Raw genomic sequence first — 22,709 nt, 5'->3', positions numbered from 1 at the left:
TAATGAAGGACAGAGCCACAGTGAGGTGGTATGTGATGTAGATGTAGCCTAGCCATACTCACCCTTGGACTGGGAGCATGGTCTGTCCCCTTTACAACTGAACAGTGTTGGAACATTTGAGCAATCAGGCTGCCTATCCCACCCCACCCTTCCTCATAACTGTGTACTTGTGGGGCAAAAAGCAACTGGCATTACATCCCAGCCTTCTCAACTTCAGCAACCATGGTCGCTGCTCTTGAACAGAGATGTGAGATAACACCTGCTGGACTACAGACCAAGCCAACAGAGGAGACAACTATTTTCCCAACCCTGAGCATTTGGCTCTTTTGTTTGTCCATTTGTTTCTGTTTCGTTCATTCAACACAGAAAAGCTCCTTGCTCCAGAGCTGTAAATATTCAGAATTTATGATGAATAAGGAAGGATTTGACTGGACACAGCTTTGCAGCCTAAAGCTTTTACAAATACCATCTGCCACTGAGGTTGTCTAAAAGTTTACCATTTATTCATGGGGTGGTAATAGCTGTTCAGAATTTAATATAGTCATTATTTTTCTGAGGTTTATAAAGTGGAATCTGAGCTATGTTACTGATATCTTTCTGGTAATATTCACAATGATCCAAAATATGATTCTTAATAACACAGTCAAGTGTCTTGACAGGTATTTAGATGAGCTTTCCAAAATGTCAGCAGTTTTGGTAAGGAATATTACTGCAATGGTTGGTTTCTAAAAGAAAAGGATAAGCCATACTCGAGGGAAGAAATATTAGGGTGTTTTTCAGTAGGCAGATAGCCAGGTGTGAAAGCCACAGCTACCTGCATTGAGAAAGCTACTCATTTGATCTACTGGTGCCAGTTGTGGCACAAACTTTGTGGCAGAAAGCTTTTTCTAGTCTTCTCAAATTAGAAGTGAGCTAACCACATGTGATGCTTTTATTTGTTTGAAATGTCTGTGTTTTTATATATAGTAACTGAGTAACTGAGAATGTTCTTTCAGTTGCGGCTAAAATTCCGTTGTAAGCTTTCAAACACTAACTTCCAGTGCCATGGGGCATTGGTTCAACAGTTTAGTTATTGTTCTGAACGAACAGTAGGTTTAAATGTCTGGTGCTTTCGCCTGATTAAATGCCACCCCCCAGCCTTTTTCCATTCTAAGAAAGTCCAAAACTTGCATTGATTGTTTTGCATTCCTTAATATTTTATGTTATTTAAAACAATACAAACATGGAGTGATTCCACAGGACACACAGTGAAATAGGATTGGAGTCTAATCTTGCACTGTACTTTTTATACTGTTAGTATGACTTTTATTATTTCCCTGGAATGGCTTTTTCTTTCCATTTCCCACTGGGGAAATATTTGGCTTAAAACAAGCTGCAGGCTATGCATACTTCTTGAATATTTTAATGATCTACACAAAACCCATTAGCTGACACAGTGGCAACTAATACTTGACAGACAGTAGGATAACAGTTGTCTCAGAGACTGTGAGAGGCCAGAAGAATCTTGAACACTAATCTTGCAGGAAAGATGAAGAGTTGCCTTGAGCAGTGATGCAGCTCATTCAAATGCATGTCGATCTGTCTTGATGAAGAACTGGTGCTTCAGATCCCTGGTGTAATGAGCTCTGAATCAGATGCTGTTCTTGGCTACCAGGCAAGCTGCATCTGCAGAGTACATCTTTGTAACTCGTTTAAATATTTCTCACTTTGGAGGGAGCAGGTTAAGACAGATCCAGGGAAGGAATGCTGCGAACACAGATTCTGTATCTTTTTTGGTGGACTGGTAGTCGTGCCAGTGTAGCTGTGATCACTAAGAGTGGCAGATCAATCCCAAGCATCATGGGAGGTAACAGAATTCTGAAATCCTCTCCATGTGTGATCAGCCAGTGCATTTGATCCTTGCACTGGTGAAATTCCTTCCTGGAGGCAGGCAGGAAGAAATTAGAGATGGGTTAGGGACTGTTTACCTTAACCTGTCCAATTGCATGTTTCTATCAGATGGAGAGGATTCTCGGTGTCTTACTCCCAATGTCTGTATCCTGCATCGAGTGTGTAAGTGACCTCTCATGTTGGCAGCAACACCATGACTGAATGATACTTTCAAGGTCAAGAGTTAAATGCCAGCACCCTACTAATTCTTCCAGCCAAATGGACACCTGGAGAGCTGATGTACTGTTGTACTTAATGTTTGAGTTATACGTAGAAAATATGCAGTAAAACTCTAGATAATTGGATGTGGACTGCATTTGCAATTTATGTTCACTGGATAATATGCATACCTAATATGCAGAGACCTAATATTCAACCCAGCAAGAGAGCACAGTTATAGGCAGGCTGAGCAAATGGAGCTTTTCAATTTAAATGTGCAAATGAATTTCATACACACATGGGCACTATTAGCAGATGGTCAGTTAGGAAGGCTGTGTACAGGGGAGGGGTTCTTTCCTTTTAATTTGATAAGAATCTGTTCATGTGGATGTTGTTTCATCTTGAGGAATAGCTTTTATTATCTGTAAATATCTTGTAAAATATGAGATTGACATTCACAAGTACCCAAGAACATCAGGTATGAAGTAGTGGATGAAGAATTTTCTCTGGATGGAGAAAAAAAAAAAGAGAGTCAAATATTTTTACTGTTATCTAATTTTCAGAACACAATGTGGCACGAGTAGCTCTAGTAGAAACACATTAACGAATGCTGATGATTCACACAGGATTGCTGAAAATTGTGAGAATTCCTTAAGGAAGAAAAGAATTCTTTAAAAAGCCCTTTAAGACAAAATGGGTATGAGCTAACTCTGAAATGGGAGGCAAGCAGAGAACTGGTTATCACTTGTTTAGACCTGCTGCTCTAGAGTTCATCTGCTGTATCCTAGTACTGAAGGGGGAGTGGAGCACAGGAAAAGATAATCCAAGCAGAAAGGAGAGGAAAGCCTGGTAGTATGAGCTGGCCTTTCTGCTTAGCCTCTGTCTCAACTAGATCTCATCACTCACTTCTTAGACTCTGCCATATTCTTGGCATCTCCCCTTTTATTATCTCAAGAAATTGTCAGTGTGACAAAGTACATTTCAGCATTTGTGAGAAACACTGACTAATAACGGTCCTGTGAGTTTTTAAAGAGCTCTTCATGCTTTTCTGATCTTTGAGGACTGTTTCTTACTCAGTCCTAGTCATGATCATGTCTCGACCCCCAGTAGCTCTGCAGAAAATAGTTGTTACAAATAATTTTGAGCACAATCTTTGCACACAATGCCACCTGCCAAAACTGAAATATCTTCAACAAAAGTCCCAGCTGTCAGCCAGTCGGACTGACCGCATGTGAAACAGTCATGGCGCTCTACCTCCTCTACCTGGCCACAGAAAGAAAGGGTAGCTGACCTGTTCTGGAAAGCAGCATTTGACGCTGGGCAGAATTTCTGCTGCCAACCCATGCTCACAGACAGTGGGGAAGCAGAACAGCCAGAGACATGCATCAGCACTCAGGCTGGCCAGCCCCTGTGCCCACCAAGCCCTGTGTTCTTGTCTCAGGCACAGGCAGCAATTGCTGCCTCAGGGACTTGTGGGGGAAAGACAGAACAAAAAGATGATGCCTCTGCTAAATGAGTTTTCTCCTACTCTGTGACCATGAGACAGAACTCAACCTTTCTATTTTTCTCTGGTTTTATTTATGGAGAGTCTTGTCTCTTCTGTAATCTTTTTTGTATTATTTTCTGTAACCTTGTTTGGTCTCTCCAGTTTATATGTCTGTACTTTACTGGTTATAGTCCACTATGTGTGGGCAATGCCAAAAAGGGAGAGAAAGGTACAAAAACAGTCCTCATGGAAAACCATGGACTTGTTTCATTACCTAGAAAATGTCATCCTTGCCCTCCTGTGCTTAACTATTGACATACATGCTACAGCATGAGGTTTACTAATGCATAAGAAGCATCTGGTTTTGTTAGTGCAGGAATGTTCCTATTTTCCATGCAACTATCAAATCTTTTCTCAAAATTTCCCTAAGAACTCACCTGAATGGGGCCTAAGCAAACAAGTGCTTCTCCATGACAGATACTTTTTTCTTTTCTATTCCCACATGGAAACAAGAAATGTGTCTGTTCCCCATACAGGAAAATCTAATTGCAGAGGACTGCAAAAACATCTGACTGGTAGAAGATAATTTGGCCTGCTCCTCACAGTCCACAAAGGTTCTCCTCTTAGCTCAAGAGATGGAGGGGAACATCCTGACTGTCTGAAAGCACTCCCTTCACCACCCTGTTGATGTAAGATCATAAACTGGGAGACCTTGGGGGTCTCATTTTGCCGTCCATGTAAAGTGCTGAGAAATATTAATGTGTCAGTCTTTTCAAGACTTCTAACTGATCTTAAGACTGGCCACAGCTTGACCTGATCATGGTTTATTTGTCACAGAGAAGATACAATTAATATGTATCACCCACAATTAATATGTGGGTGAATATACAAGGAAAACAATGTCTTCAGCAGGGAAGTAGCACAAGGCTTCTGTCACTGACACTCGCCTTTGCCCTGTCGTTTCACCCACTGTGATTAGAAATTCATCAAATATGTCTGGAGAATTTGCATGCTTAGCCTGCTTTGGAAAGAGGGGATTGTCTAGCTGTGAAAGGAGATTATGCAGCAATTTCCTCCTCAGCACAGCAAGACAATGAATCTGACTCTTCATTATAGAGGAAGGATGAGTAAGAATGGTTGCATTTCCTGTGCAGCAAGAGCAACATAAGCCGTGCTCCAGATTCCTTTGGGAATTTCCATGATCATGTCAATTTCAGACACAATATATAATGTAACTATGAGAAAATGTAGATGTTTAAATAGGAATGTTTGTGGGGAAGGGGAAAGGGATCAATTCACTAAATAATGTTTGATCTCAGCTAGAAACACAGCTCTACAAAAGAAGACAGGCTCAAAATTAGTCACTTCAGTTTTATAACTCATGCATTAATTACTGACAGCAGCAATGTACTTCTGAGATGACCGTAGCTTTTAACAGATATTCTCACATTCTCTCACCGCTTTTGAAAATATTTCCCTTCACTTACAAAAATATTTTGCTGTGTTTTCATAATGTGAAAGGCTGTAAAGAAGTCTTGCAGTTACTTGTATATTTGCTAAATAAATGGAGAGAGGTCCCACAAAGCATCTGCCTCTTTCTCCTACATTTTCACATTCATGCTCAGGGTAAACACAACTGGTGTTGCTGGTCAGGCATCAGTCTTTCTTTCCCAGAGTCTTTAACAGATACACAATCCTGCTTAGATTTTTTCTAACTTGAGGGAGGTTGTACATCTGCAAATGCAAAAATGTATCACAGGGACAACAGTCACAAGGACACATTCTTCTGCTCAAAAAAGACTGTCTAGCAACTGGATGTTAAAAAACAATGGTTAGAGGAAAAATTTCCTGAGCAGCCTTAAGCACATGCCTTAGGACTAGTATGAATGTGGTTACAGGCTGAGAATCCCAGACTAACTGTTGGCTCCTGAGGGACCAACCCATGAATTCTGAAATGCATGTGCAGAAACCCCAGTGAATGCCCAGAAAGACTTTAGATGCCTCAAAACTGAAATTATTTCTTACGAGGATTAGTCCAAACAATTACCAAAGGTTGTTCCCTGATCATGTGCTGAGTGGGAAGTCAGGCAGGCAGACAGCCAGCATGCTGTAGATGTCTAAGATGAAGCATGGGAAGTTGTCTCCATGTCTGTCCATCTCCTAGATCCTGCCTTTGAGGCACTTCCTCAAAGTTTTAAGGAGAAGGGAAAAAAAAAGGAAGCATTAAACTACAATCATCTAAATGTACCTACTGTTTTTCTGTGACAGTGTTCACCACATCTCTTCTCTGTTCATGAAGTCTTTAAAAAGTCCTTCAGTGACATTCACCTCTCTGATGTAAAGAATGTATCATTATTTCCTGCAAAGTTGGAGACTTCCTTCAGCAAGAGGAACTTGGAAGTTCTTCCTAAAACAGCCGGTGTTGAAACTGTGCTCTCAGGAGAGAAAGAAAGCTCCCAAGGGAGAGAAAAGGGTAGCCATGTCAGGCTATTTTAAAATAAAACCAAAAGCTTCTATTAACACCTTGGGGTGAAGTCTATCATGGTAAAAGGATCTGAGCAGCATCCTGGTTCATCCAGAACCCTCTAGGGTAAAGAATGGACGAGAAACACGTACAGATGCAGGTGTGAGAAGGCATATGAAAATGCCCAAGGCCGCATGGTTGGATGTGCCTGTATACCAAGTTAGGTCCGTTTTAAGTGCCTGAGTACAATTTTTTTTTTTTTTAACTGGCTTCTTTTTTCTTTTCCTCCCTCATAAAGGAAATGCAGTGACTGCACATGTCTTATTAAAAGATTGCTTGTTTGGCTGGTGGCCATAGAAGAATAATTCCTCTTATTGCTCAATAAATCAAGTTACCGTCATTTTAAACACTCTAGCTGAATTTCTGATGAGCACATGAAAGAGTTAACTCTACCACTGTCATGCTACCACAGCATTAAAATAACAGAAAATTTTGGGAACATAAAATGTATCCTCTCTTGTAGCATAAATCTGGAGCCTAAGCAAAATCCTTATAAAATTATGCCATTCTGTAGAAGTCTTACTCTTACTTCTAAAATAATCAAGCAGAGTTGTGGACTAGTAAAGTGCAAGTAAAATACATGCAGGGAAGCAGAGTGGTGTCTTTTGAATTTGTAGGCATTTCAAATGCATTTTTATAATTTTAAATAAAATTCTTAAAATGCTAAATATTTTTTCATTTCAGTTAACACAACTTTTCTTACATACAATAATCATCAGGCTATCCTGGACTGGATGGGCATGTTGATTTTATTTGAAGTGGTGGGCTCCTTCTCAGAAAGGTTTTTTTGTTGCTTTAGCAATTGAAAGCCTTTCTTTCCTAATAGGATTAACCCAAATAATTACCAAAGGATTTCTCCGTCATCTGAGCACAGTTCCCCACAGTGGTATTAAAAAGCCTGTCTTCAGTACAGAAATAGTCAATGGCCGTGAGTAGCTGAAAAGGTTATAGTTAACTGTTGCCACTCAAACCAGAGAAAGTCATCTACAAAGGCAGGACTGCAGTATTTTGTACCCTAATCTCCACTGTGCCCAACTTTTCCCATTGTGGGAAGAATAAATATTTGCCACAAAGTCACTAGGGAGGCTCTGGCAGACAGCAGGGTGAAGTGAAGGACCACAATGCAAATGGTAGGTGTTGCGACAATCCTTTGCAACACTTGTTCAGTAACATGCGAGTGATCTGGGATAACAAAGCTTTAACATTGTGTGTGTGTCAAATTTCATGCTAGCTAGCCCTTTGGTTCTGGATGCAAACCGGGGTCCTCCCCTCTGACTTATTGGGAAGGGAGTCTAGTTGTGTTTTTTTGGCAGATCCCTGAAATCTGTGAGATACGTCAGCATTCTGTGGGAGAAGCTTCAGCTTTAGGACAGCTCCTTGCTGCTTTTTACAATCTTTACATTTTTAGGTACTTTATCTAGAGCAGTAACAAATTTTGTATGAAAAAAGGAACCCCTTGAGGAGGGGAAAAAAGAAATTGTTACTCAGGTTGAAACTGCACAAAGGCATCCTGCTGGGGAAGCAGGTCTGAATTAGTGTCTGTGACTTTAATCCATGTATCTAATCCATAACTTTATTACTTGTTCAAGTCACGCAGTATGTTTCTGCTGTTCTCAGCCTTCATTTCAGGAGTTCTGGCTCTGTATCCATATTCTGTGCAGCATAATACGTTGTACAGAATAAAAGAAAATGAAGTCTGAAAGGCACTTCTTCAGCATTAATGTACAGGTATCAGTTTGACAGATACATGTCTGTAATCATAGGTCATTGTTTGGTGTACCAGGAAATGAGCAATTCTGGCCTGACCTGTCTTAATATTCCTTGAAATCACAGGATATATATGCATACTTTTTCCAGCTCACTGTGAACCCTGTTGTTTTGGTAGGAAAAAGGCTTGGTAAACCTCTTTATTTGGGGTGCTTCGTCTCATGGTACTATCTGTACCTGTTTCCTTTCTGCCTGGCTTCTGGAGACTTCCAGCTTGTGTAATTGCTTTTGAACATAATCACATTCATGGATCAAAGAAAATGCACAACCTTATTGTTGCAAGTTAATTGTTCCTGGAATAATTCTTACAGGTTGTCCATTGTTGTCCATCTCAATGGTAGATTCAGACGCATCATTTCTTCCAGTTTCTGTGCTTTTCCAAATAGCTGGTATTATTTAGCCACTTAAGTTGGTACTCTTGGAAACTCTCTCATTATCTAATGCACAGGCAAGCTGACTATTGCCAGTAGCTACAACTTACCTCTACACTGGTAAGCAGTAAACCTGAACTTTCTGTCTGCTGCAGTCACATTAATAATGCATAATGCTTCCTGTAATTACATACATGCACAGAGATTACTTTTTTTTGTTTTGTTAGAGGAGGAAAGAAGATGGAGTTGGGGCGTGGAAGGTGGTGGAAACAGATACAAGTAATTATTACTGCTGACAAGACCCCAGCTGCATAGGTTTTTAATTAGTCCATGTCTAACCCTAATAGTCACTGTTGGGATAATATTAGCACTTCTTAAGCAGGCTAGTTTAGAAAGGGAAGTGTATTGTCTGCTCACACCTGCACTGCATAGTGTTACTAGCACATACTCAGCAATGCAGGCCAAAATGTTCCAATTTTTTTCAGTTCACTTGGTTAAATTTTAGTCATATTGTATTCTTCAAGGCAGTCTCAAGGAGCAAACTCCATGCAGCTGCACAGGGCTGCTTTCCTGATGACACTGTGAACTGATGCCTGACGAAGGGAAGGAATGCAATATACCAAATTTCACATAATTTTCAAGTGTTATTAACAAGGCCTCCAGAGAATCATTTCAAATTGATCAGTGAAGCAGGAGCATGATCTCTGCTCTTCACAGCAAAAGAAGTTCAAAATTCAAGACACCCCGCCTTTTCCTTTCTTAGCTGAGCTGAAGGCTACTGGAATAAGTAGAAATGTTATGCCCATGAATGGGTGTCAGCCTGGTCCATCCTTGGGAGCTTGGTCTTTGCCCTGTGGAGCTGGTGCCTTTAGAATGGAATCTATTTTAGTCACATCCTTGTTTTCTCCTCTAGCGTGTGCAAAGTTGTTAAAATGTCATTCCTTTGTTGGAAACCCTGAAGGAAGGACAAAGGATTTAGTGTGAAATTAGAAACACTGGGAGGTTTTTTTGCCCTTTGGCAGCTTTTAATTTAATTGGGGTTAAGCAACAGTTAAGCAGTACGCAGAGTTTTAGCAAGAGCAAAGCATCTCTCAAGTGAAAGCATGTATCAGATCCTCATTGCTGTGGCTAAGTAGGCTGCAATCTTGCTCAAATTGGCAAGATATTTTACCCTGTCTTTGCAGAAGCAAATTTCTGAAGGAATGATAGAGTTTTATTAAGTTCTGGGTTCAAACTGTGGCCCTGATCAGAAAGGGATTTAGGGACACTATTCATCTCATCTATGTGCAAACAAACCAAAGACACAAAGTGCCTTTTTCTTTTTCTTGCAGCCCTGTAGGCTTTCCTTCTCCACTTCGCAGCCACCATTTCCACCACAGGCATACATACCTACAGTGGTGTACGTGATGACAGCTCTGTTTTATTTGACTTTCTCTCTGGATGCTAATTTGAAAGAGCTTGGCTGAGAACACAGAATACAGGGTGACCTTAACCCTGCCTCTCTGGACCACCTTTTCAAATAATCTTTCAGAGTAAATGCATTTATTCCTTAGACACCCTCAAGAAGAAGGGAAAAGACAGGCTGGGCTCTCCATTCTTTTTTTGTAGTCTCGCTGCCATTCTGCAGCCTCTGTGGTGAAACACAGGCACACATAATGCACCCCAGTGGACATGACCCACAGTGTGAATGCAGGAAATGCTGCAGGAATAATGAATCCTTAAAATGAAATGGTAATAATAAACTCATTCTGATGCATATGTATCAGCTCTGTCACTGCCTCTGATGCTTCATTCTAGGTTATTCAATGTCTTGCAGAAGGGGATGTTTCCAAAGCTGCATTACAGGACTTGTATTATCCAGTAGCCTGTATTGCCCATATGTTGTATTATCCAGTAGCCTGTTGTATGCCCATATGTTAAATACCAACAAGTTACAATAAATCTGTTTTACCCTGGTGTAAGGGTCTGCTCAGTGTCTGGAGCAGCACAGAGTTGGCTCTGTAGCTTTAAACTGCATCAGGGAAATGAAAGTACAGCAGATACATTTCTTTAAGGTTTCAGAGTTTCCTCTTTGCCGTTTTCCTCTCTTGCTCTTGACAAGACTCAGCCTGATGCACAAACATTGATGTCCTGTATGTGAGAAAAGTTAACTACCTTCATCAATTGATTTCTGGAAAAGGAGAGTTTTGCTTGTCTCCTAGACTATACAGAGCACAAAAAAGAGCCTGGGTGCAGGAGTGAGAAAGATGTGACAGGCTAGGCTTTGCATTTAAAACATAGCTACGTAATACAAGCATATTCGATTAGACTACTCAAAACTCATTACTAGACATAAAATCTCCTTTGTCATACTTACTTGAATTCTTCTTAATTTGCTGGAAACTGACAGTTTTCCAGCCAATGCCAAAGGAGTGATTCATGCCTTCTATAGCTTTCTGAATGCACTAAGAAAGAATATTAAACATTAAATATTAAATGGTACTAGGTACTAGGATTCTGAGGCATGATGAGAGCTGTTGCTTTTGTTATTGTTCAGTTTTGGTACTTAAAAATATTGTGTTGCTTATCTGTTTCAAACAGTGAACATCTCACTTCTGCTAACTTGAGCATAATCAGGCAACATATGGACATGACCAGAGCTGAACTAAGAAATGTAATTGAATTAATATCTCAGTTTAGGATAAGGTGGATTAACTTCATTATTTAGAGGTATTTGTAGAAAGCTGCTAAGCAAACCAGTTCTTGAGGTGAAATCATAGTATTTTCTGCAAGCAAAGTTCTGAAATTTGCAGATTCTGAAAGTATAACTGTACTGTAAGATGTACTTTAGAAGTCCAAGCCACAAATATGCCAATGTCCTGTCATTAATAAAGTTTATTTAATGATACAGAAATTCCTCCATGCAGTAGGCTGCTCCATGCCTTTGACTTCTTTCTTTTTGCTTGTCTAACAGCAAAACTATTGAACACACACAGTAAAGCGTTACTCTACGAAAAACTCCACATGTGGTTAGAATATTAAAAAGTGAAGTAAAGTATTATGCCTTAAGGTTTAAACAGCAGCTGTTGAGAATACATGCAGGTACAAAAATAATTCTATTTACACCCAAAAAACCCCAAAAAGTGCAGTAAGTAGAGTCAAGATTTTTCAGAGTAATGGGGATCCTTTTGGGATTTTCTACAAGCCTCTGCCTAAATTAAGCTCAGATTCAGGAAGGGCTTTGGGTCATGGTTTCACTATGCAAAGTCTTTTGTGAGAAGACAAGGTCAAGGGATTTCAGGCCTATTCTCTTTCTTCCAACCTAGATATATGGTTTTTTACAGGACCAGTATGGGAATTAGGGCTGAACAATGTTACTGCACTAGTTCAAGTGACAGAAGGAACAGAAAGAAAGGAGAGACAGGGAAAGGGATGATATTGCTGCCCAAACTGTTTATCATGAAACCACTGTGCTATGCTCCAAAATGCCTTCTCAGTTCCTGAATTAGGCTCTGATTCAAAAAGGCACTTAGATATATGATGTGGCCCATCTCTAATCAGGAAGGCATTTCACCACTTGTTTAAGTATTTTATTAACCGGGTGTCAGTGAGGGAGGGATAATCCCTTGATTCAGGGTTTTCAGGACCTTGACTCAAATTATCGTTGTCCAGTGACACTGCCAGCAGAGCACTGTGAATGCAAAAGTTGACAGCACAAAATCCTGCATAGCTGAGCTTGTGCAAAGTAGCAGTATTGCCCCATGAGGAATTTCTTCTGTCTGAATAAAGTGGTTCAAATGCAGGAGTGCAGATGCATTTGAGCACTAAGGTAGGTGGGAGTGAATAACCAAGCCTGAGCCCTGTGACTGCACTGCTGCTGCAGCTTATTGCCACACTGTGAAAATAAATAATCACAACCGCCCCAGCAGATTTGCTGGAGACTCCAGTGACAGAGTGAAGGGGGTATCAGACCTGGGAAAAAAAAACAACCCCCAAACAAACAAATAAAAAAAAATCTGAATTTCACATGGACTTTGTCCATCTGCTTCAGCTGTCAGGCAGAAGAGCCTAGCTGACTGCATTACATGTCTTTGCATCTCTTAAATGTTCCTTTACCACGTGGTAGAGCTAATAATTATTAACCTGAACAGTGGTGGGGCCCATCCCAGTTTTGTGACTTAGCAGAGGCTGGGGAAATGAGTCAGTTCCATTGATGAAAAACCCTGACATTCATGGTTTGATGTCCTATTTCTATGTCTCGTGTAGTGCCACTAGCTCTGCTTTAGAATAGGATGAAAGAAACTCAGTGTCTTTCATTTCACTTGAAGATGAAAAGATTCAGAGCACCTTTTTGGTTCCCCTGAAATAACAGCCCATTTTATGGCAGTTTTCAGTTTCAATTACTGGCTGTAGCTATTTAAAGTATATACATTTCTCAAAACAGCCATTGTAGTTGTGTCGGATTTTTTCAAATCACTGTTTCTGCAAGACGCAGCTATTGGACTTACAGAAAACATATTCCTAGTGTAAATGCTTGGTGTAAATGTGTATATGTGATGCCAATACGGAAAACGCTGCCACAGAGGCAACATGAGCTCTCCCAAATGTTTTCAGAAGCATTGTTGTTTGTATACTGTGCTTCAGACATTTCCAAGAAATGTACTGGTGTGAGGACCTGCTTCTGACACACCAGCATCCAGTGTAGTTGGTTTGGCTTGAGGGTACAGAGAGGAGTAGAATAGTTTCTTCATGTGTTGTCTGAGGGCATGGGGTCTTCCCACAGCAACCCTTTATACCAACCAAATAAAGCACACTAATGATTCTGGTGACACTGACATATTTACCCTCATGTCTATGGCTTTAAAAATAAATATGTATTTTTATTGCTCATCTTTTCTTGCCTTTTCTTAGAGGCTTGATGTTTCATCTCCTCGCTCACATATGGCTGCAAATGGGCAGAGGGTATAAAACAAATAAAGGGAAGAAGGTGGTGGAAATGGACAGAAGCATAAAAACAGCGCTATCATCTATATTGTGTTTGCTTTACATCCGGTGAAAAATAAGATGTCTGTTTGCAAGTGACAGCCTGTCCCATTTTAACATTTGGAGTTCCAGTGACAGGACCAGTATAGAAGCAAAATAAAGTTTTCTCCTTGTGCCATTTGAGATGAGAGATGAGGTTCCTAGTAAGGCCTTTTGGAAGGACTCAAAGAGTGCTGGCATCAGTCCAAGGGAGATGGATTTTGGAAGGGAGATTGGTGAAACACTGAAAGGATGAATAAATGAATCATTTTGTACCACGTGTGATGGCCCTCTCTCCCCACACCATGACTGCTGGCAATGATGTTGCTCATTGGGCCTGATCGCTTGCTTTAGGTCACTTCTCCATTTTTATATAGTGCACTTATTTAATTTGAAGAAAGTGCAATCAATAAAAAGCGATCCTTTTATCTTCCTCATCAATCTCGTCTTAATGAACATGCACTTTTTTCTTCTTCTTCTTAAATCCTTGGTTACAATGCTTTTAATTTCTCAAGTGTATGGTAGAAAAAGGGGTGCAAACACATGATGGAGCAGTTGGTGCTGCATGTTGCTGGTTGCTTCTTACTGAAGAATGAACATGTTCTTAAAGGAAAGCAGTGGTCTAGGGGAGGGGGTGCAGATCACTTGTCCTGCACTGATGTATGGTCCTCTGAGTATTCTTTTTTAAGCTGTCATCCAGCAGAGCCATGAATAACCACTTATGAAGAGATATTTTCATTTCCTAATGTCCCAGCAGTTGCAAGAAAGTAGATAATTCTTATGAAATATTTTTGTGGACTATTAAGATTTTATTTAAAGGAGATAGATATTGGAAAGCCAATGCCTTCCATGAGAATGACTCACCACGCCTACTTTCCAAAACTTTCAGCAGGTTTGGGTCTCACTATGGTATGACTGAAGGGTCAGCTGAGTTAAATGGTACTTGTGCTCTAGTTTGCAGGATGATGTCAGTCATAACCACATATCTATTCACATCTTTGTGGCTGGCCAGAGAGAATGGTCCTCTGCAGTTTGGTAATATGAAGTCTACCTCCTTTTAGCACCCATAAAACTGGTGGACAGATAGAACATGTTCCTCCTCATCACAGGCTGGAGGTTAATGCTGGTTTGGGTTTTGCATTATTTCCTTGAGCCTTCTGGGAGTGAAACTTTTCAAAAAAAACCCACTTGATTCTTTGCAAAAACACTCCATGAAATAAAATTACAGTTTTCTAAGGCTCTTAGTTTCAACATGTCATTTGGCAGGAGTCCAAATCTCAGTCATAGATTAGCTTCATTAGTGTAGACTCAATCTGCATTTTCCTCTAAGCCAAAGAGACCCAAGCTATGTGGGAATCAGAAATAAATCTTTGCACAAGAAGCTAACCTTATTGCAAACAGGCAAGTAATTTCCTTTTTTGTCCTTCCGTGTTTACCACCACTGGGCTACCCCAGTAAAACTTTGTTACCTCAAGGTCATGCTCCCACTTGATTTCTTCCACGGTCTCCCTTCCAATGAGCCAATTGCTGACTCCTCGCGGCCACTCCTCTCCTTCAGCCGGGGCAGAATCCATGTTTGAGCAGAGCATGCCACTGCTAGCATGTCACAGCAGAAATGTAAAAAGCTCAAGCCTGCAGCTGCAGGATAAAGGACTTCTGCATTGCTTTGGGGGCAAGGGGAACAGAAAGGACCCACAAAGTCAGCGAACTGTACCTTCAGTTTATGCTTGTATCTTCAGACCAAAGTGAGAGACCATCATCAATCAGCTTTTACGGCAGCCTCTAGAGCTGACTCATGTGCTCCCGTACCCACCCCGACGCGGTAAAGAGCACAGGGTTTCATTTTGGTCCAAAAGGTTCCCGGAGGAACCGTCCCGTGAGGTATAGGATTGCAGCATGGCAGGCAGGCTGTGTTCTGGCCCTGGCCACCTGTGGAGCAGGGCCAGGGAAGCTGCCTGGCCGATGATTCAGCGCCTCCTTTCTCCCTTCTTGGCGGGGAATAGCGGGAGCCGCAGGCACCCCGGAGGCGGGGGCAGCGTGCCGGGTGCCGCCGCGCTCTCCTCGCCGCAAGACCCCGTGGCCCCTGCGGAGCTGGGGGGCTGAAGCAGCGCTGCAGGCTTCCCTGCGGAGGGGGAGGAGGGGGAGGAGGTCTGGGCAGAGCCGTCTGCGTGGTGCTGAGGCAGGCAGCCTGCGCGCCAGGGCTGGAGGTGCGGCGGGGGAAGGGACCCGCAGCGGAGGAGGGCACTGCAGCCTGGCCGGGAGCCAGGGACCACGGGCACGCTGCGGCCGCGGAGCCGGCGGGGGGTGTGCGGGTGTGCCCGCCCGCCTGCCTGCCTGCCTGCCGGGAGGAGCTGCTGCGGGCAGGCTGGGCCTGCCGGTGCAGGAGAAAAGGCAGGGAGAGATGCTGTCCAGCCTCAGTTTAGCCAGCCGGGCTGGGGCAGGAGCTCTTTGGAAGAGCCCTTTCCCGGTCCATGCGAGCTGGTGGCCCCTGCGGCAGCAAGGTGAGAAAGGGGTCGATGCCGCACATGCAGAGGAGCCCCTCAATGTGTCCCCGTGCGGTAGCACGCCATCCCTCTGCCTAGCTGTGCAGCCTTTTGCGTGTTTGGTTTAACTTCGTGGCAGCCCTTGTAAGGAAGGTGCAAGATCTCCACGTGCGTTTCTGTTCAGCACAGCACCAGGGAGATGTGAGCATAGCAGGAACGTGGCTTGAAGGAAAGCAGATAAGTGTAGATAGGATGGAGGGTCGCAAAGATTACTGGAGGTTGAACACAGGCAGTTTGCCAGGAAGACCAGTGCAGGAAAGATGTGTACAGGACAGTGGATTAAACACGAGCTCAGAGAAGTGTCAGCAGGAGAAAGTCTCTTTACTGGAAATAGGAAGGTTGAAAAATTAGACATGGATAAAGAAGGAAAGAGATTTTTAAAAAATTCTGCCAAGCACTCAGATGCTGTAGTATCTCATCTGTCTGGGTCTCAGCTTGCACTCCACTTTGAAGAGTCAGCTTCACACCTGAGGAACAACTTCTGTGTGCAAAAGTATGTCTGCTTTTCCCAGATTTATCAATTAGTCAGATAAAAGGTACATCCTTTTTCTAGAAACCATGCTTACTTGTAGCCACAGACCACCACACCTGTCACGGCAATGCTACTGTGCTGTTACAATTTCTACAGACGTTGTGTTGTTACTGCTGTTTGAAATAGGTTTTAAGATACTCGAGAGAGGCTGCACTGATGCAGGATATTACCAGCTAAAGAGAACATGTGCTTTGTAATAAAGAGAAGCCATGTATGTAAATACGCAGTGCAAGCTGTTCATTCTGTCTGAGGTTACTGATCACATCATTAACCTAAGGACCAGACACTTCAATGGTAATGTAGGCTAGATTGTAAGATGATTTATCTTTTTGCATTCTTTCAGAGAGTGTTATCACTGGCTGTGCTTTAAGGTAAATGCTCCAAGCACTTGATTGTAGTAGCATTGTGATTACTTCAGTTGGCTACCACAGCCTCACAGGAAGCTTTGTGATCAGACATCCATCAATTAGTCCTTGACATGACTGTCTGTAAAAACACTATGGGATTCATTGAGATTTTGATAAATCTTTTTCATGCGAATGTTACTAATGTTCCCATGGAAGGCGGGGGGGTGAAGTGGGAGTGGAGTTGGAGGCAGAGAGAGAATATGTATGAGCCAGATGCCTCTTTTGACACTACCAAAAATATGTTGTTACAAAGGAATTTACCTTCCATGTGCCTGACTAAAATACCAACAAAAATTAGTTCAGAGCAATTTGTAGCGCTTGATTCTTTGTTTCCTTATGAATCCTGCAGCCATTTATACTATGGAGAAACAGGGATTCTCACCAGCAAATCTTCAATGTAAATGTTTTCATTAAGTTCAAGGAACTGGAAATTGCCTTGCCTTTCATACACATCTTTATTGTTACACAGTTGCATTTTTCTGTGAGAGACAAAAGAGACTGGCAATAGATCTGATTCTGATCTTACTTTCATTATGTTAACCAGACTGTTGATTTACCCCTGTATTATACTGCGCTGGTGGAAACGGTAGTGCTGGGTATTAGTAAAGGTGAGAAATGACAGCCAAATTTAAAAACAAAGTGTAAGCCTTTAATAAATAATAATAAAATACTTTAATTCTTTTCTTTTTGTTTTTTTTAGTCTAAGGTGAGTGAGGATATATTCTAGCAACCTGTGAGCTCTTGAAAACTATATTCAGGAATTGACTTTAGTGTGAAGTCTGAGGTTTTTGGGTTTGGAAAAGGGTTTGGAAAGGAGGTTGGAAAATGGAACTAAAAAAAAAAGCAAACCTCTTTGCAATAACTTGAATGAAAATTTGCCAGAGGTGGGAATGGCTTAGGGTGTTTTATTCCCTCTGCTTGATCTAAGATGCATTCCAGCCCTATTCCTAGGAAATAAAACTTACTCAGGAGCTTGGAAAGAAAATCTGTCTCTAGGTGTCAGGCAGGGAAAAACTGCTTCTGGAAAGAGGTCTTCCCCTTGGGAGAGATCGAATATCAGACTGAGCGAGCCCAGTCCAACCCAAAGAGCTCCCACCGACACCCGGTCCTTGCCGGAGGACTTTGCCATCGATGGCCGCCGCCGCCTCTGGCCACGGTTTGCCTGGAGAGAGGGAGCGGGTGGGTGCACAACTCCTGTCCGCTCCCTCCCTTTGATTTGATGGCCTTATTCCTCCTAATTGGATAAAATAGGAAGTCACTGACAGTCCTGCGTTGCTGGGTGTACTGATTTCACTCAGAGCAGCCCTGCAGAGTGCGGGGGGTGGGGTAGGGGAGGAAGGAGCGAGTCTGTACATCAGGGAAACAGGCTGCGAGGGGGCTGGGGGAGCGGGGCGGGGGGGGACGGAGGAAAGTGAATGAGCGCTCAAGGAGGACAAAGAGGGAGGGGAGATAAAGGGAGTTACCATCGTCTTGGCATCGCTCTTCCTTTCAAACCTCTCTGTAATGATATTGTTTGCAGTGATGCTCAGACAGCGAGCACCTGCTGCTCTGTAATGATTCAGCCTCTTTCAGCCGCTGCTGTAACACGACAGGATGCTGCTGCTACTGTCACTTCTGCCGCTGCCGCTGTTGTTAGAGATTTTGCTTTTGCTCCTTCTGCCGCATGACAATTGTTTTCCTCGTCTAAGCAGATACCAGCCTCAGATGCTCAAGGTGAGAGTGTTGCCTTTTGCTCTGGGCTACTGGTTTACTTAATCCGGTCAGTTTGTTCAGTGTTTGTGGTTTTCTTTATCTCATCACCCTCTTTCCCCTTGTTTTGTTTTGTTGTGCTTGCTTTTGGGGGAATGTTTCTTCCCTCCTGCAGAAGAGCTGGAATTGCTTGAGAGGCATTTAAGGAATTCTAAAAGTGGCTAGCAAACAGGAGCTCAATAATTGCAAAGCTATTCTCACTTCAGAGAAGCAGAGACAGTGACGGAGGGCTTGGGGGCAGAGGGACCAGGGGATCTAATTTTTCCTGTGCATTACTCCTCTCGCAGTTTGGATGATGTTGCTGAGCTTCAACCTTTTATTGACTCCCACTCTGTGATTTTTGCAGAGCACTGTGACTATTACTACCGTCTCTTTTTGTCTGTGTCTCACAGTAATGGACTGTGATAGAGTTAAGGCCTTTTGGAGGTGAGCTGTTTGAGAGCTGATGCTTAAACATGTCTGAAGTAGCTGCCGACACTTTCCCCAGCCCTTCAGCTCAACTGAGCCCCGATGCGTCCCTCAACGGGCTCCCGGATGAGGAGAACATGCCGGGGACCCAAAGAGAGGACAGAAGTGTCCAGGGGATAGCAGGCCTTGCCGCAGCCTGCTGTGCGTGCCTGGAGGCAGAGCGACTGAAGGGCTGCCTCAACTCTGAAAAGATCTGCATCGCCCCTATCTTGGCTTGCCTGCTTAGCCTTTGCCTCTGCATTGCTGGCCTCAAGTGGGTCTTTGTGGACAAGATTTTTGAGTATGACTCTCCTACCCACCTTGACCCTGGGAGGATAGGACAAGACCCAAAGAGCGCTGTGGATCCTACAGCTCTATCTGCCTGGGTGCCTTCAGAGGTGTATGCCTCACCCTTCCTCATACCTAGCCCCAAGAGCAAGGCTGAAGTGACAGTGCGAAGTGACAGCTCACTCGTACCCTCCAAACCATTCCTCCAGCCTTCTCTATATAACCGCATCCTAGATGTTGGCTTGTTGTCCTCTGCTGCACCTTCGCTGTCACCACCCGCCCTGGAGCCTACCACAGCATCTCAGGCACAAGCAACAGAAACCAATCTCCAAACTGCTCCAAAACTTTGTAAGTAAAAGCTGTATGTTCCTTTGGTTTTTTTCCCTTTCACAGAAAAAAAAAAAAAAAGGAAAAAAAAACAAACCACTTAACTGTTCTGGCACTGTCTACAAGGAGGGCATGTGATTGGTTTGCAAAGATCAAGTGTGCTACGACAGGTATAGCATGGGTTACCTTCTGAGAAGAGCATCTAGAGTCCTTGAACTTAGTTCTGAGATATGCAGGACTTCCTGTGGGATGTCTGTAAAAGGCTAGTACTGCCTTTTTCTCTGCATCCACTTGTAGGGAAGTATGTGATTTACTTCTAGGGTTTATCTGATAGCTATTCCATTTGGTATATTTTCCTTATAAATTGGCTTTGTGTCCTTTGCTGGATCTTCCGTGTGCGTTCTTTGCCTCGCCTGCAGAGCACTTCTGGTACATCCTTCCTGAAGTCTGTGTCTGGCAAATATCCCTATCATTCTCATGAAACTCTCAGAACAGTGAGGAAAAGCAACAGCAGATTTGAAGCAGTTAGAAACTAGGAACTATTAATTTAGCATCTAGCTTATGATCTTTCTCTTAGGAGCAAAGCATACATTTCTCTTTCCCCATCTCTAGGAGCTGATTCTTGTTTAAACTGTTTCCCGTATATTGCCTTACTGCCTTTTGTGGGGCATTTCAGGAAAGAATTTTTTCCAATGTAGGAAGAGTCAATTTCCAAATTAGTCTTTGCTCATCATAAAAACAAAAACAAAAAAAGGTATCTGTATTATTTTCTCAGTTGTGATCATAAAGCATCAAAATACTGCATTGCTGAAGTGTCATTTCTTTGTCATTCATAATTTTCAACCCATCAAATTCAAAGCAAACCAAGCCAGAAGTTCCTGAGTTGTGTAAAGCTGTGCAACTCTAGTAAAAGAGAAGGCAGTGCACTGTTCTGCTGAGAGCACAGGGCTGAGGTTTCCTGTGGAAAGCTGCAGTGATCAGAGTGAAAAATTGCATTCCTCACAAATTTCCTTGCAGGTCCCCATCTCATTTGTTCTCCCTCATGCCCTCCCTGTAATGCTGCAGGTTGGCCACATTGAAGATGGCACATACTAGACCTCACCCTGAGCTCTGAAGTCACCAGAAGTTCACTTCTAAGTTTAGCCCCACTGGGACTGGACATAGATATGTGGCATTTGGATTAGCTTTAACATTTTAGGCCAGCCACCTTGCCACTGAAAATGAGCATAACTACAGTGATTTCAGAGGAGGTCCTTTCAGCTGACAGTCAATCTTGAACAGCAGTTCCAGAATCAGTGAAAGAAAGTTCTGAGTATTCCTGCAGAAACCCTGCTGCCTTTTGCTTAGATAATGGGTGACTACCATCCTTCAGATTAAAAGTAATTTGTCAGATGGAAACAGTCTAATAGAGAAATACTGCTGTACCATTAAATGACAGGGGCTTTGTCTGTGGTATTACTTGAATTAACCACCTTTGCAATTAAATAGAACTATACTAAGTGAGCTTCTTTTAAAATATTGCCGATGCATGATATCTTTTTTGTACTGCAAATATTCTGACATTAAATATGACCTTTTAACACATTTTGCTTTATAAAGTAACCAGAGACCACTGTTCAGTCATAATTGCCTCAAGAATCCCTCTTGACTTTCCACATATGAGGCAAACCTTTATCAATAACATGCTAACTTCATCTCTGAAGTAAAGAAGGGAGGGGTGGGCGGGGGGGGGCACAGAAGAGATTCTTTGGAGCTGTCACTGACAAAAAGCCATTATCTGCGTTCAGATCTGCTCACATCTGGGAAATAAATGAATAAATGGTGGTCCAGAAGTTAGGTGATTGGGTTGAGAGGGGGTTTTTTGCTTTTGATTTGGGGGTTTTGTATGTGTGAGAGTTTTTGAGGTTTGGGATTTTTGTTTAATTTTGCCTTTTTTAGACATAAATGTGTTTTAAGGCATTGTAGACTTCCATAGCTACAGACTGAAAGGAGAGGGAGATCTGGTAGCAGATTAAGTTTGGGTTGCTGAGGGAGAATGTTGTGTAGACAGAATTTATTCTAACTGTGGCACATGATTCGGACTATGGCAAGAGTCTGTGATTCTCTGCAAAGAAAAATATGAAGACCTAGCTGGAAAAATACACTGCAGAAGGTCTGCCTAAGAATTCCAAGAGGCATGAAAAGAACTTTTTGGACAGCTCTTAAAGCACTGTCTTGGGGTTTTTGAAGCAGCTGCATTTCAAACACATCATTGTGTTTTATGTAGAGCAAGATTTGTTGGAGAGGTTGACAGATTGCATCAGTGCTAACTTTTTTTAATGCCTTTGACAGCTATAAAATTCTCAGTGACATGGCTTGAAAAGTAGCATCTGCAAATTGGATTGTCCCTTCTTTTGCCTTTCAGTGTCCTTTTTTCTTTTCAGGCAGAGTGAGGTAACATGTTCCCAAAAAGTCCTTTATGTGCTGAAATTTTTTTTTCCAGTGCAGAAATAAAATGAAATGCACATTTCATATTCTGTGCTTGATGTACTGTTTCTGAACCTATCCCTTCCATGAGTTTCCAAATCCTTTTCTCTTCTCCTCTCTTTTCTGTCTTACTCAGCATATTCCCCTTAAAGCTGTATCCTTCAAGGTCATAGTCTGCAGAGAGCTAATTGATTCTTCTTTCTCCTGGAGCCTGGAAGAGAAAGCAGAAGAGAGACAATCCTGGTAATTGTGTCTGGTGTATTAGATTCAAGACTGGTCTTGCTTTTTTTGTTATACTTTGCCCTTTTATCAATACAGAAATATTTCTTAATGTTTAGCTTACCTTTTGTATTTTAATATCATTTTTCCTTTGCTGAAAGAGAAAGGAAAGGTGGATGTTTTAAAGCATTCCCATATTTAGGGAGCTTGTCATCTTAGCATAATTACACCAGAGAAGATATTATTACAAGCAGGATATAATAGTACACCTCAACCTACAATCTCCCTCCCTCTGAGAAGACATGCAGATTGTAATAATGCTAACTCAGTTCAGAAGCTAAATTTCACTTCTTCTAACACTATCATCTTTAAATGCAATTCCACCCTTTATCAAGGCTGGTTAGAAATTCAGCTCTGTAGTACTGCAAAAACTGTGTTTCTGTAATAATAGCTTTTATACATCTGCAAACCAACCATTCCCCTCGTTAAAGGTC

The 22,709-nt window shown here is 42.2% G+C and overlaps 1 protein-coding gene across 15 annotated transcripts in view; it reads left to right on the top strand.

The window, feature by feature from the left end:
• NRG1 (neuregulin 1) overlaps positions 1 to 22,709 on the top strand; it is a 432,712-nt gene that overhangs the window by 217,003 nt on the left and 193,000 nt on the right. For 2 of the 15 annotated variants that reach the window (XM_048291890.1, XM_048291888.1), the window contains exon 1: positions 18,179 to 19,551. The exons of 6 other annotated variants lie outside the window; for them this stretch is intronic. In XM_048291890.1, the coding sequence (XP_048147847.1) occupies positions 18,924 to 19,551 (628 nt within the window). In that variant the 5' untranslated portion in view covers positions 18,179 to 18,923. Of the gene's footprint in view, positions 1 to 18,169; positions 19,552 to 22,709 lie in introns of those variants that run through there. 7 more of the 15 variants (XM_048291876.1, XM_048291892.1, XM_048291887.1 and 4 more) reach the window with 7 other exon arrangements.

Source organism: Corvus hawaiiensis, chromosome Z (genome assembly GCF_020740725.1).
Source record: "Corvus hawaiiensis isolate bCorHaw1 chromosome Z, bCorHaw1.pri.cur, whole genome shotgun sequence".
Lineage (NCBI taxonomy): Eukaryota > Metazoa > Chordata > Aves > Passeriformes > Corvidae > Corvus > Corvus hawaiiensis.
This window is presented reverse-complemented; position numbering and strand designations above follow the sequence as displayed.